Source organism: Cnephaeus nilssonii (genome assembly GCF_951640355.1).
Source record: "Cnephaeus nilssonii genome assembly, chromosome: 5".
NCBI lineage: Eukaryota > Metazoa > Chordata > Mammalia > Chiroptera > Vespertilionidae > Cnephaeus > Cnephaeus nilssonii.
In genome coordinates, this window is record NC_137076.1 from 94,303,006 (window position 1) to 94,319,250 (window position 16,245).

The 16,245-nt window shown below is 43.4% G+C and overlaps 1 protein-coding gene across 7 annotated transcripts in view; it reads right to left on the bottom strand.

Moving 5' to 3' along the window:
- The window catches only part of EBF1 (EBF transcription factor 1), a 385,753-nt gene that overhangs the window by 15,619 nt on the left and 353,889 nt on the right, over nucleotides 1-16,245 (bottom strand). For all 7 annotated transcript variants that reach the window (XM_079771781.1, XM_079771780.1, XM_079771779.1 and 4 more), the window contains exon 12: nucleotides 31-96. In XM_079771781.1, coding sequence (XP_079627907.1) covers nucleotides 31-96 — 66 coding nt within the window. The remainder of the gene's footprint in view (nucleotides 1-30; nucleotides 97-16,245) is intronic.

The window sequence follows — 16,245 nt, forward strand, 5'->3', positions numbered from 1 at the left end:
CCGCGGAGGCTGGAGGCCCCATTCACTCACCTGGTTGTTGTGTGGCATCCCATACAGCGCTTCCACCAGGTCCGCAGCCCTCTTGAGTATGACTTCCTGTCGGGAGAAGCAGACACAGGCCTCTGAGTGAAGGCAGGTTGTCCTTATCCTGGCCACTCTCTGCCAAGGCTCTGCTCTGAAGCCAGTAGCTCCGGGAACCCCCGAATGGCGCTAAATCACCAATTTGTCCCTGTTCACATACACACTTAATCGAGTCAAAAGGTGAGCATCGTTGGTGCTGCAAGATAAAATACATCACTCAAGCGCCTGCCATAGGCACGATAAAGCGCTCATGTGTTTATTGCCGAATACAATTGCGAGGTCATTTACTGGATGACTACAATCGATGTCATTCAGTGCATGTTATGAATCCCTAAGATGCGTTTATTTTGCACTTAATTGCTTATTCCAGGCACCATGACCTTATCAGACAGGTCATTTTCGAGGGATTTCCAATCAATCTTCAGCTACTAGAAGCATGTAGCATTAAACTTCTTTATCTCCATTGTGTGGCACAATCCCGACATAAGCGGGTGACACAGTCAACCCACACACCTCGGCCACGCACTGCTTGTCGAAGGCTCTCACCAGAGGGGTCTCCTGCCCCCAGGAGCGCCCTCTGCATGGGTTCTCACGACCGGCAGTGTCTCCTTGGTAGTGATTCTTCTCTATTCCAGGATTGTTAGCATCTTCCCTATTTGCCCATTCATTCTCATCCGAGATCTATGCTCTGCTGTTCGCTCCCCTCCCTACTGAAGAAAACGTATCTCCATCTTTTCATTTAGGTAGGCTTCCACATTTAGCTTGCGTGCTTGTTTCCAGTAATATACGGCACTCCACAAAAGTGTGTGTAGTGGTAAATATTTTTTTTGTTCTAACCAAAAGCAATTTTTCCCTCTTTATTTTGCCCTAATTTTTTGCAGATTCATTTATTCTGTAAAATGTGATACATGTAGAATGGAGGCTTATCAGAGAACCAAACCTAAAGGCGTGCTTGGCTATCTGAGGTGACTCTGCAAAAAGACATGTTTACAATTTTTTTGCTGTGGGTAAAAGTTTCAAAAAGAAGTCTAACTTTATTTTACACAATCAATTTCTGCATGGAGACGTAGTACAGCTCCCTTTTCATACACTGGAGATGCTGATCAGAAAATAGGGACATAATTGCATTCATTTTGCCGTCACCATAGCCTCTTCAAAAATTCTAGAACAAGTCTTGAAATGACAAGCTCTTAGATACATATTAGCATTTCTCAATGTTAACTTCTCCATAATACAAGATAAAATAGTTGTCATACTGCAGTGACTACTATTATATATGTCCTAAATTCAAAAATGAGGGAGAGGGGTTTTCAGTTCCTTAATAAACATTTATGCTTGCCTTAAGCTGCTAGACCCCATTTACAAAAACAGTCCAGTTATTTTTCATAGCAGGAGTGAAAAGTATTATAGAATCAATGGGGTTTGAATCAATACATCTGAAATAATTCCTTTATGTTTCTAATGCAAGCAACCAGCTAATTTACAGCCTTTTGTTTGCAGTATTGTCTGACCACAGCAGTTAATAATTCACCGCGCGATGGGCACGCTGAACCCTAGCCGCAGATCAAATTCAGCTCCACTGGTCTCTCTGGAACCTCGCGGCTTTCTCTGGCTCACAGGGAAGATGAAAACAAAACAAGACCCAGATAGTTTACTTAGTAAGATTTTACTTCTCTGGGTCTGTGTTCAGTTATTTCTTCAGATACATATTTATGCCAGTGTTTTGGGGTTGGCAGAGAAAGTATTTTTTCTTTTCATTTTGAGAAAAAACAATACAAGTCTCCTGTTTGTCAAGAGCCATAAGACGGGTAGTTTCTACACTTGTGAGCACTGGTGTCATCGAGGATTTCAAGCGGTGCTTCCTAATTTATTCAGTTAATTGCACAGAACCAGGGAGGAGGGACAGTCAATATAAACCCCAAGATCTTTGAAGTTTTTGTGAACCTGAAAAAAAGGCCAGCTACTCATGTGTGCTGTATGTTTAAATCTCATATATATTGTGTGATAAAGGTTTTCAATGATTTAATCCACGTGGTTTTTTCCTCATGTCGATACCCAGAGCTCTCCTCACCATTAATCCTTTGAAAATGGAACACCTGAATCTTGTTTCCTAAGGTTGACTCCTTCTTTGATCCGTGAAGCTGGGCCATGCTTTGCAACCTGGCTCCCTGCTATGGGTGGGTCACCGGCCCCACACGGCTTCAGACCAGCCGTCTCGAGGAGGTTGAACCGGGGTTATCACTTCAGCGATGTCCTTAAATGATATCTCGCCCATTTCAGAACGCCCCCCACTGCGGCATCCACTGTGGGGTTCACAGGAGAGCCCACATCTTGGTCCTGCTTTGCCCATGTGACTCAGCTTCTATTAGTTATTTCCACAAATGGGAAGGAGAAAGGAAACGTCCGGGTCCTCTATGAGTGAGTGCCACGGGCCTGCAAGGTGCTTGGATTTCGGTGACCAGAAAATTGCTCTCACCTCCATGTCATTACGCTCCCAGGGAACTAGCCCCCAAGCGTGTTTGTGTTGGGATCTAATATATTGCCTTTCAATCAGGGCTGAGAGCCCCTGAACACACCGACAGAACATGACGAGCAGGTCAGGAAAGCAATAAAGATTTTACAGAGCTGTCCAAGGTGCTAAATTTACTCAATAATGGGTTTGGCACCATAGTGTTAACCTCTCATTTACTACCAGTTTGAGGGACTAAATTGAAGTAGCTGACTTCATTTACCTTGAAATGTATATTTTATGACATTATGTAAGTAGATGGAAAGGGCACTGCCGTTTTAACAATTTAAAGGCTAGAGCCCGTTTAAGATGAAACTTGAATATTTATTGTATATTGCACTTAAAGTATATAGAATGTTAAAATGTATTGATTAAATTTGTAAAAGGCATTATAACAATGACAGGTAGTATAAAAGATGTATGCCTTTTAAAATCAAATTGATAGTGTATGCTATCTTTTCTGTGGTCACAAGTGTAATTTTTTTGCAGTTTTATATGGTAATTGGAAAAATCTGTAATTTCACATTAGGAAATGATTGAGCCTGGGATGTGGGGGGGGGGGGGTTTCCTATAAGGGGAAGAGCTGGATGTTTCATATCATCTTTGTCTCTGAAATTGTTCCTCAAGTCTTAGTTTTGTGGCATTAGGAGGGAGCATGGAATAAGGATCCTTCCACTCTAATATTCAATTTTAATATTTCTGAGAAGAAAGAGCACTTGACTAGTACTAATAACTAATTTTTCAAGGCATTTATTTGTCAGGAGAGATTTCCTCTTCTTTCATAATGTTTAAAACGTCTCCCTGCTTGCAGTTTAAAACATGAGGGTAGAGATTAGATTCTTCCAGGATAATTAATCCTATCTTTGGATTTTTAAAAAATACCCCATAGGGGAATTAAGACAAATACTAGATCCTAAATATTGAAAAGCCTGGGAGTCTCCTTACAGAGCTCATGCTTGTTCTCAGTTTCATCCCGAGTTGGACTATTTTTTTTCTTTTCATGGCCTTGGATTTCTTCTCCATTAAAGAAACAGAAAATGTTTACTTCTTGAAAACAACAACTTTCCTCTCACAATTAAAACCTGGTTGCACCTGTCTCGCCATGACTGTCGATTGATAATTATATGAATGGGGGTTCGAAGAGAGAGAAAATGGATAAAAGTAAATCTATTTCGAGTTTACAGACATGCTGAGAAGACAGAAGGGCAAATAGAGCCCCGAGAAATAGCCCAAGTGCAATTGTTCCAGGTTTTACTTGGGTTTGGAGCCTTGACCATAATAATGAGGAGTGGGGTACAGATACAGAGGGAAGATTCTGCTGTGGTCCCTGTGTTGCAGCTCAAACAATCAGCAAATATTCTTTGAGCTTCCTGTGGCCCCAGTGGTCACACACTGATGATTACTTGCTCTCCAGAACCTTTCAGAGAACACTGTCTTCCCAGAATCAAGTTACAGGGTTCTACTGGGATTACAAAAGATTCCCCCCAACAGTCTGCTCCTACCCTCTTTATCCAGTCTTATCACCCTGCACATATAAAGAACTGCTCACTATTCTGGTCTAGCTAGTCTTCCTCGCCTGGGAGTAAAATGTGGGGCTCCTTCCTCTCCACACCTTCACTCCTTCTGTCTCTCCTGTATTTCAAATGCTGGATTCAAGCTGCGAAAACTCGCTCCCACCCTCTAAAGCTTAGTAATGGTGGTGGTGGTGGTGGTGGTGGTGGTGGTGGTGGTGGTGGTATAACAATGACAAAGTTAACTATGGTTTATTGAAAGTGGAACATTGACTCATTCAGGTACTGTCCATATCACCATTTCACAGGTGAGGAAACTGAGGCTCAGAGAGGTCAGCTCGCTTTCCCTGAGTTCACACAACTGATAAATGGCTGAGCAGGGATTCAACCACATGCCTGTTAGACATCCGAGCCTGAGCTTTTGAGAATTACGTGATTCTCTTGGAATGAATCCCGCCTTCACTGGTACCCAAGCTCCTAATCTCTCTCATTCTTCTAAAAAGATAGTGCTGACTGTACCACCCAGCACAGCAGTACAAGCATCATTCTGCTACAAGGGTCATTCTGCTCTGCTCTTAAGTGTGTGAGTGTCTGCTCTCCACACTAGGCTGTAGGTTCTTTAAGGCCAGCGATGTGTCTCAGTCTCCTTCTCTCAGCCTCTAGCACAACGTTTACCAAATCAAGGGCCCTGAGAAATTCTTGTTGAAGAGTTTATTCTAAGGTAGTTACTGATTTTTTAAAAGTGCATGCTTAATTTACATGGCTAAATGGCAATGTCGCATATTTGGCATGGTTTATAAAAGCAGGAGACTTAAATTTGGTGCTCCATTGGGCTCCAGACTTTTCAATCCAATATATAAATTCCCAAAAGTTAAGTCTTGATCACTGCGGGGATTTTTTTATGTCCCTTCTTTGTTTGGATTTACTCTTTGTCTCCTGCTGGCTTGCGCTTACATTTTAATTTTGTGATTAATGTAATGAATCATGTTGGGTACAGACATTATCTCAAGGTATAGGCTCCTAGCAACAGGAGTTTGGTCTTGATGAACATTAGCCTTTTATTAACTGTCCTCTTAGGCCCTTAGAAATACGTAGGGAATTTGCACTCTTTTGGGAAGCAGGCATAGCATGTCTGATATGCAGACATGGTCAACTCATCTTTCCTTCTGTTTCCTGAGAGTAAAATCTCTGATGGTGATTATCCTCCATGGACAAGTGTGTGGCTGATAAGCCCATATTCGCTGCCTACACCTAACCTTCTAGGGAGAAAGGGAAGATTGGCTAATTCTCTAACAGTGAGCCCATTTATAGACCCAATTCACTGTTCCGAGTAATTCAAACCCAGGTAAGCAGGGGAGATGGTCTAAAGGACCCCTCATTCACAGCACATAGAAGCTAACTCACAAAGCCAGATGGACACCCATTTACCAACACAACATGCATTTCAAGTTTCAGAATCAGATTTGGAGACTCTGGGAACTCCCTCATAAAATAAGGTCCAGGGATGCTTCCGTACCTCGGGAGGACAATCTGTGCTTGGCTTTCTGCCCCCTAGAGTGGGAAATTATGTTTTGCAGGATGTAGAGGAAAACAGAAGCTAAACTACAAGCATCAAAGGCAAGTGGACGTGGGTGATTCCAGAGAAAGCACAATACTCTCTGTCACGGCATGGTTTCCTGACCCCACTTACCAACAATCTGCTTTGCCTTCGCAGGGGCGTCGGACACGGACATGGTGGGCACAGATACCAGCAGCATAAAATGAAGCGAAGTGGCAAAAACCACTCCTGACTTAAAGGCGATACGCATCTATCAGTGAAACCAGCAGTGATTTCACATGCCTCCTCACTCCGGAGTTGACTGGAGGGTCCAGTTTTGAGCAGTACATTCATCTCACTAGCCCTTAAATTCCAGCTCCTTCCCTGCCTGCTCCTGAAAGTCTGGGTGGCACTACAGATTGGAAATCCCGAAAGCCAAAAATCAATTGGAATTGCCCATTCCCCACAGAGCTGGATGCACTCGGCAACAAATACTAGTTGTGCTGAGCGGTATTTCTGTGGAGGGTGGTTTTATGTCCCAACTTCCTTTGTGTTGATTCAGCCAAATGGAAAATTCCACCATGGTCGATGTTGCATTCTTAAAAATCATATAATGAGGGCAGTGAGGGACAGAGTGAAACAAACCAAAATAATACTTGAGCACAGTTTAGTTTCTGATCCTCTGAGACATTCCTCAAATTTTTCATTTTTCTGGTAATATGAACTTGAAATGGAGCTTACTGCAGAGATCATTAGAAACCTTTAGTGTCACGCTTTAAACTCTTTGCTCAGAAGCCCTGTGACTGAGAAGAGTCACTTACATTTAGCATGGATATAATTAAACATGTTTCTGTTGAAAGGGGCATTCTCATTACAGCTAAGGACCACTTTAGAGTAAATTGAAATGGAAAGGAGGAGCATAGATGAGGCGTAGGTAGCAAGTGGTTATTCCTAGAGAGGCATAAAATGCCAAATGTGTAACAATTACATTTTACTGTCCTGCACTGTAAAGACTTTAGCGTATTTTATTATATAAGAAGCGTTTGCTGAAACTTACAGAATATTCTCAAGCACACTCGTTGCCCATCGTCTTATAAAGAAAAATAAAATTCAAACCTTAATCGAAATCTGCAGAAATTTCCAGAACAAAGGAATTAAATATTCAGAAGGGGGTCTATGGCTATTGATACAAGAGGCATCAAAAGCATGCTGGTCTGGTCTAAAGTAAATGCAGCGGCCACTTCTCAACCTCCTTTCACCTTCAAGTTGATTTTATGTTCAGGGTAGATGAGGGCTCTCTTACTCCTAAATGTTTTATTATGGATCATCTGGCTGGAGGCGTTGCCTTTGTTAGACGTGGTACTGAAGAGTTCGGAACCACATGAAATTAAAGTAGGTTGTAAGCTAATGCAGCTCTGTCGATGTAAGACATGCTAACTTACATGACTGACTTTTACAGTGGAAAGAAAAAGCCTGTTTTCAACGCAGCTGTTATTGCCTCAATGGAAAAGAAGAAAAAAATCAATGAAAGCGAAATGAACAAGAGATTTTGTCTGAGTTGCAGTTAATACCACTGAAGAGCTATGGATATTAAAAGGTCAACAAATAAATTAGCCAGGGTGTTATGAAATGAATGATTTGGCTTATAATTTTATTGAGTGAAAATTGTTCGCTGCCTATTAGACCAGGTAATTTTTATCTGGTGCCTCAATTACTGTTCCGTAAGCAATAATATAGTTGTAAGAGCTGTGGGTTCGATCGCGTGACCTCTGAGAAGCTGGCTAGGACAGCTGCCTTTACCGTGATGGATAACTGAGGGCGGCCTCCGCCAGGTGCCGGACCTCCCTTTCCTGCAAGGGGATCTCATAAAAGAAACATTACAGCTTGATTCATTTTACCAAAATGTGCGACTTTTCAAGTGTCAGCAGTTAAGGATAAATTGTGAAACCTGGTGTTCCTGAGAAGAGTTATGACAATGGCTTTCCCCCCGTCTTTTTGGTCTCCTGGCATTCTCTTCGAAATGGTGTCATGGTAATTGGTGAATGGGAGCCTGGGGTGCTTCCTGCCACAAACACAGTGAAAAATGGTGTTTGCACCCCTGTGAACCTGACCCGCTTGGAGGTACAGAGCTGAACTTGGCCACCTCCGGCGGGCTCCTCTGATTCCAATCCGCTGTACCGGTTTCAGACCAGCGCTCTGGGTTAGGTCCTGCTGAGTGGCCTTGGAAATCGGCTTTCTGATCAGGATAAAAGTCTCGGCTTAAAGAGAAGGCTGTGGGCAGAGGTGCCTTTCTCAGGGGTAGGTTGTAAAGTCAGCACATGAAATAAAAACTGCCTAGACTCAAAATTACCCTTGAAAATCTTTTAAGTCGCCAAGGCCTGGGCTCTTAGAAACACAAAAGCCAAATATTAACTACTTCTGTTTCTCTTTGTCTTTTGCCTATGGCTTCCCTTTCCTTGGGGTGGAGGAGAAGAAATATCTGGTTTGAAAGTAAAAGGACCACTGAGTCAACTAAGAGATGTATTGTCACATGTACAAATGTGTATGTCCATGTGTGTGCGTTTGGCATGTGTACACAAGTGTACGTGTATGTGTTTAAGTACGTATATTTAAACTTGAGTAAGTGATCTGTGAATGCTGGAACTACGCTGTACTTTAAAGATAACTCAGGGAAGCATAACTATAGTTTGGGTTGCTTGTTTTTTTGCTTTTGATATTGTTGAACATCATCCGTTATTATATGGACCTTCAGACCAATGTTTCTGAACGATGACTCCTGGGCTTTACAGGTGGTCTTAACTATAATTGCCTTGGAAGTGCACTGCCTGCAGACCACTGGGGCTCAGTCCCTGTTACCCCAGGGCTTAGATGAAGTGTTACTCAAGGCTGAAAACAATGAGCAAGTCTGAAGACCTCCTAGCATCTCTGTTTCTAATGGCTTCGGTCTTTAAGAGGAGGATACTAGATGGTGGGCAGGTAGACGTGAGTTAGTCCCTTGTTCCTCCTGTGACTTCTTGAATTAATGAGCAATCATCTTCAATGTTCTTTTACATGGGGTGTGATATGAACTAGGTTAAACTTAGTCCCCCTCATCGAGATCTCAGTGCTAACAAAGACCTTGAAAGAGGTTCCATCCCTAACCGGTTTGGCTCAGTGGACAGAGCGTCGGCCTGCGGACTGAAGGGTCCCAGGTTCAATTCCGGTAAAGGGCATGTACCTTGGTTGTGGGCACATCCCCAGTAGGGAGTGTGCAGGAGGCAGCTGATTGCTATTTCTCTCTCATCGATGTTTCTAACTCTCTATCCCTCTCCCCTCCTCTCTGTAAAAAAATAAATAAAATATATTTTTAAAAAAGAGGTTCCAGAAGTAAGCTATTGGAGTAATCTGTTGTTACAGGTCCCTACCACCATCACTCTGTAGCTAAAGAGCGAGAGAATGATCCCCAAGATGCACAGGGGTGCATTTCACACCCCTGCTGCACTTTCACCTGGCTCAGGCAACCTTAGTCTATGCGGCCACTTCCCTTTTCCCCTGGCCAAGTGGAGGGATACTTTTTTAAAGACTGGTTTGCAAAATTGCTTTTTTTCTCTCTCTCCTTAAAATTCCCTTTTCTTAATTCTAGGGGGCAGGCCTTAGGATGCTGGCTCTGGAGTCCAACAGAGTTGGCTCAAACCCACGCCCTGCCCTGTAATCGCTTCCTGGTCTGCAGAGCAGGGTTAATACCTGCACCTGGCTCAGCACACGCATTGAGAATAATACCGATAACCCCCGCTTAGTTTCCAGAGGACGTGGACAAATTTCATGCATTTTTTAGAGTCAACGTGTATTATCCACTCTGAGTGCTATTTGAAACCTTCTTTGCAAAATACGGCGAAAGATTCTGAATGGACTAACGGTGGAGAAGGCTGGTGAGATGGAAAACCTCCATTTACCAGCTGCAGAAGCTTGAGCAGGTTACTTGTCCTTTCTGTGTCCCAGTGTCCTCATCTCTAAAATGGGCATGATACCACAGTGACAAACAGAGTAACTCGCTGCCAAGTAAGTCAGTTAAAATAAATAAAATAAAATAAAATAAAATAAAATAAAATAAAATAAAATAAAATAAAAAGTGAGACTTGTAACCTCTAGGAGTACTGTGCTTTTTAACTGAAACTAAATCTCCCTCTTCAGAAAAATGATATATGCATGCATGTGTGTGTGCATACTCATCACACACACACATACACACACACAAGTCTCTATATAGGGTGTCCCCCCAAAATTTGAATAATTATAAATACAGTGTTTATTAAAATACATTTCATTTTCAAAATTGAGCTATCAGCTGTTAAAATGTGCATACATTTTGGGGACACCCTGTATAATTTCAGGGGTACAGAGATCCAGGCTACACTCAGCTGATGAAAGAATCAGTTGGGGGCACTAAGTCCCTAAACTATGTATATTATCACAATGGGTAAATGGAACCTGCCCGTAAGTTTTCTGGCAGATAGAGAGGAGAGATGCAGAAAATGTACTGTGTTCCATAGTTTGTGTTTTTGACAAGAGAATGCAGAGACTACATTTTTTTGAAATCATACTCAAGCGTGCTTTGTCTGACAGTCTGTTCAATAAAAGGTGTTGGGAAAATTGGACCGATACATGCAAAAAAATGAAACTAGACCACCTTCTTATGCCATATTCAAGAATAAACTCAAAATAGATTCAAGAGTTAACTGTAAGACTCAAAACCATAAAAACCCTAGAAAAAAAACATAGGTAGTAAAATCTCGGACATTTCCCTTAGCAATATTCTTTTCTGATATATCTCCTCAGGGAAGGCAAACAAAAGAAAAAATAAACAAAGAAACTATATCAAACTAAAACGGTTTTGCCCAGCAAAGGAAACCATCAACAAAATGAAAAGAAAACCACTGAATGCAAGAACATATTCACCAATGATACATCCTATAAGGGGTTAATATCCAAAATCTATAAAGAACTCATACAACTCAACACCAAAAAACAAACAATCCAATTAAAAATGGGCAGAAGACCTCAATAGACACTTCTCCAAAGAAGACATACCGATGGCCAACAGACATATGAAAAGATGCTGAGTGTTTCTAATCATCAGAGAAATGCAAATTAAAACTATAATGAGGTATCACTTCACATCTATCAGAATGGCTATCATCAATAAATCGACAAACAAGTACTGGCGAGGATGTGCACTGTTGGTGGGAATGCAGACTTTGCAGCCACTGTGAAAAGCAGTATGGAGTTACCTCAAAAAATTAAAAATGGAACTGCCTTATCGCCCAGCAATTCCACTTCTGGGTATATACCCAAAGAGCATCCCTATGTTCATCATAGCATTATGTACTAGTAGAGGCCCGGTGCATGTAATTCGTGCAGGGGTAGGGTCCCTAGGCCTGGCCGATGATCAGTGCCTATCTGCGGGGCAACCGCAGGTGGAACTATCGGGCGGGGGGGGGGGGGGTGCTGGCACCCACCTTGGCTGGTGGCCTGGCGCCACCTGCTCACCAGCCTCGACTGGGGGCAGCTCCTGCATTGAGTGTCTGCCCCTGGTGGTCAGTGCTCGTCATAGCGGCCAGTTCCACCAGTTGGTCGACTTGCATATTAGGGTTTTATTATATAGGATACCCAAAATATGGAAGCAATGCAAGTCCCCACCTATAGATCTATATATATAAAAGCCTAAGCAACCAGCCACCCAGCTGGTAGCTATGATGCGCACTGACCACCAGGGGGAAGACGCTCAACGCAGGAGCTGAGACCACAGGCATGGAAACATGGAACATACTGATGAATCTCAGAGGGAAGGGGGGAGGGAAGAGGGTGTAAAGAGATTAACCAAAGATCTTGTATGCATACTAGAGGCCCAGTGCATGGATTCATGCACCGGTGGGGTCCCTCCGCCTGGCCTGCGGGGATCAGGCTGAAACCGGCTCTCCGACATCCCCTGAGGGGTCCCGGATTGCGAGAGGGCACAGGCCAGGCCAAGGGACCTCTAGTATGTAGATTTTAAAAAAAGGTTGTGTGTACACACACACACACACACACACACACACACAATGGAATACTACTCGACCATAAAAAAAAATGAAACCTTACCATTTCCAACAACACGGACGAACTTAGAGAGTATTATGTGCTAAGTGAAATAAGTCAGACCGAGAAAGACAAATACCATATGACTTCATTTCTATGTGGAATCTAAACAACAAATTAAACAAAACAGAAACAGACTCATAGATGCAGAGAACAAAATGATGGGGTTGCCAGATGGGAGGGGATTCGGAAAAGTACAGATTAGTAGTTACAAAATTGTCATGAGGGGGATGTAATAATGTACAGCATAGGGAATACAGTCAATAATATTGAAATAACTATGAATGGGGCCAGGTAGGTGCTTGAATTATAAAGGGTGGGGATCATTTTGTAAAGTATATGATGTCTAACCACTATGCTGAAACTAATATAAAATAATATTGAATATCAACTGTAATAGAAAAATAAAGAAATAAATTTTAAAAGTGTTTTGTCTACGAATTATTATAACCTATGATTTGCTTTTGTGTCTGTATTTTTTATTTGGGTCACTTTGGTTCCTAGATATAATGTTAATAGAGTTTCTTCAAATTAAAAAATAACTGAGTTAATAAGATGAGAGAGTGGCCAGTGTCATGGTGTGGAAGATAAAGATGTAGGGATTTTCTTTATACTTTTCTGAAACCCTTAGTCACCCCCTTTTCTGCTAACAGGCAATGTGGTTATGCAAAGAGTTTGTATTTGTATTTTCACTGATGCAACTGTGGCTTTTGAATCACTGATAGTCTTTGCATAAAGACTAGAACAATAACAGCGTAATTAGAATACAATGTATACAGCGGGCTCCCGGTTCCTTTTGCCCCAGCTCTGTATTTATGATAAATCACCAAACACAAACGCTCTTTAGGGAGGGCGGTTTTGGGTCTCCTCTCTCCATTGAGCAAAAACAGTGCCTGCGACTAGAGTCTAAATTTCAATTCTGCAAGTGTACAGTCGAACTGAATAATATTTGGCACGACACGGTGCACAACCGAGCCACTAAATGGCTGATTTACTAAATTATTATTAGATGAGCCCTTGCTGTTCCAAATGAAAGTGCAGTCACTGTCTTCCTTCATGGTGTGTTCAAATTGTTCTGTGTTTAAATATTCAGCATGAGGCTAATGTGAACCGATGAACTGAGACTATAAACATTCACTTTCAATACAGACAGAGCGACAAGGATGCAACCTATCGTGGGCCTGCGGAGGCGAGAATGATTTATATTGAAGGATGCTGCTGCCTGCCTCCATTACTTTAGGGTACTCTTAATTAGCACGGTGTTGGAAATGACTGATTCCCACGTACAGGAAGAGCAGGGTCTCGGGGGCTGAGATTTTTTGTCCAGGGCCAATGAAAGAAGCTTCCATGAGAATTTGCGGCCCATGCTGTTCAGGCCTTGGGTTCTCTACAGGCTGCACCACACCAGCCGGGCATCGTGTCTGCCAGAAGAACTAGGGTTCTGACAATCAGTCCTTTTCTAGACCCACGCAACGGGTCTACAGTCCCTCCTCACTACCGGCCATCCCTCTGCCACCCAGCTTCCTTACAATCCCCACCTACTGCAGGTCTCTGCTGGCACCACCCCCTGCACCTCACCTGCGTCCTTTCTGACACCTGCTGGAATGAAGAGCAGCCCTGTGCTCCTTGGACAAAGATGACTCCTCCTCCGTCCTCCCCTTTGAGGGCAGTTATAGGCAAGCACTTAAAATACTGTGATCACTTACAGTAGATTAGAATTTTTTATTGGTGCCGTGTTGCCATAACAACACGAAGACAGCAGATGACTTAAGCTAAGCTTGCAAAGCAAAAGGCTGCTCATCTGGCAGTTAAAATGAATACAGTTCATTTCACAAGTTTCCCATATGGACCCTTAGTGTATGGTAATGAGGAGGCCATATGGTGAGAGAAACTGCACTGAGAACAATCGGGCTCCCCCGGCTGAGTGGGAAGTTGGGAGAGAGAGCCCGGCTGAGGGACCCACTCTGGTGTGTGTGTGCGCTCTCTGGGCTCAAGGTTTGGCTGGGGTTTGTTTGGGGTTTTGTTTGGGATGGTTGTTTTCCATGGGGTGTTTCGCATTTCTTAATCTGTTCCTTAATATTTCGGCTGTGCGAAATGACAAACATCTTGCAGATTTTGCAATATCATTCATCACAAACTGTCAGCAGTGTTTGCAAATCTGACTTGCAAGATCTTTTAAACGTGTTGTTCTTAAAAGGCAACAGTACTAAGTTTTGAGACAAAGTGCAAGAGAATTTAAGCACTTCTGACAAGCGGAAACATTAACAGTAATCATTTTTAAAACACTCACATCTTTTGCCTGCATGTTTAGCTGTAAATAATGCTAGAATGTATAAAAGCTTTAAAGTAAAAATGTAATAAATACTTTTTATTATGTTTCATAAAGGATAAAAAAAATGCTGTGAGTAGCCGGGTACACACGTTACCTATACAAGTGCATGTATAGAGACAGATAGCTCCTCCTCCTCACTGCTAACCAGATTGGAGACCTGGGCGGACAGCTTGAAAAAGGCTCCGAAGTCAATCCTGAACATACATGCTTCATAAAAGATGAATATAAATGTGTTAGTTAGACACGGTGAGCTAAATTAGAAGGTCAGGCAGGGCTGGGAGGGCTGAAAAATCACACAACCAGTGAGTGTAATTACTCTTTTTTAAGTCTATTAAGTGGTGTTGTTCTATCAGGGCTCAGGGGTATAGCACATGAAGAACAAGATAAAGTAATGTGTATTTATTACTCCCACTGGATCAATTTACCAGATATTTTCAGCTCCATAAAGCAAAATACACAAATGCCGCCTTTGTTACTTTTCTCAAACTGCTTCATTTTCTCCAAAAGAGGGACTGGCTCTTGGAGAAAAAACATGTTGGCCCCCTGGAGGTCCCCAGGCCAACCCCTCTGGGTGGGGAAGTGGGAGAAAGCTGGTGGGAGCTGGAGTAGGATGGGGGTGAGGTGAAGGTGAGGGACAGGAGAGGGAAGCTAATCGCCTCAAGGCCGGATTACCTCAGTTTCCAGATCTGAGGGGGAAGCAGGAACTCTATGCAGTGGCAACAATGAGCCTGAAGACCTGGGCTCAAGCCTGTTCTCTAGCTGCTGGCTGAGACCTTGTGGGAGTCACTGGCCCCCTGGGGGCTCTGGTTCCTATGAAATGGGGAGCACCCACCTCGCAGACATTTGTAGCCTCCATTTTCCGAAGTCTTGTTAAATGCCAGAGAGATCTCTCTGCGTGGATTATCTCATTAACGCCCGACAGCAACACTGCGGGCAGCTGATTTAGGGAAAGAGAGACCCAAGCCCGGGAAGGTTGAGTCAAGTGGATCTGGTTTTCAAAACCCACGTCTGTCTGGCCTGACAACCGTCTCTCTTGACCTCTCTGCCCATCAACAACCTTGACAAAGCCATGCTTTGCACACAGTAGGCATCAATTAAATGGTACCTACTCCTGGGATCCCCTGCTAACTCAAGTCTACTGTCACTCACTGCCTTTGCACTAATGCTCGCGGACCACTCAGAAGACAACCAGCAATTTGAAAGGGGACAGAGACACCCCTGGCCTTCAGAACAGAGAGAGCTCCTTGCTCAATGTTTCTGGGTTGCATCATGCCTTTCGGCACCTCAGAGCTTCCGACTGACCACAGTCCCCTTCCCCCTCACCTCGACCTTGTAAGAAAAGTCAACCTTCACCCCAAACTTGGTCACGTGCTCTCTCCCTCCTGCCAGGATCTGGGAGGAAGGCGAGTCTGTGTGAAACAGAACAGAACGCTGTGATTTAAAAACCTTCGCCCGCCCTTCCCCACGTGCACATGGAAAAGGAAACCAGAAAACATCTGGGGTTAGCATAATCGTAGTATTTTAAAAATGTGTGTCCAGCAACTATCACCAACGGAGACTTTCAGAGACGAAATAATCTACAGAGAAGGATCGGCTTGCCCCCGCGCTCTCGTTTGGGAAATGGGAGGGATGTCTGCGTCCCTGACTTCTCTCACGAGAGGGGCTCCCATAAAACAAAGCATGTATAAGTTCTTTGAAAAAGCCCACGCCACCATACAAAGGCATATTATTATGGAACGCTGTCTGCTTGGTCTTGGGAGCAGTTTCATTTGACAGAATATGTGGGTGGTGGTATGAATCTAGCTTTGTCTATTCACAAACACATGGGTTTAATAAAGTGCCGTTTGTTTTGTGAGGTGTGTGGTCCGCGGCTCACTGAAACACTCCTGTTTGACAAACACTGACCATGACTCTAAGAAAGGCGGAGCCCGTTTTGATCCCCCGAACAATGGACAGCGAGAGGATAAGCCTCCCAAGCGCACAGGAATACCTCGTGCTGGCTCCATCCGCCACTTCCTGACCCTGCTCTTGAACTCTCACTCCACCTTAAGGCTCAGAGCCAAGAGGACAGCCACTCCTCCGCTCTGAGTCACACACAGAGCTTCCTGGGGTGGGCTCCTGCCAGAGTCCTTGCACGGGCAAGTGGTAGATGCAAGCTGCA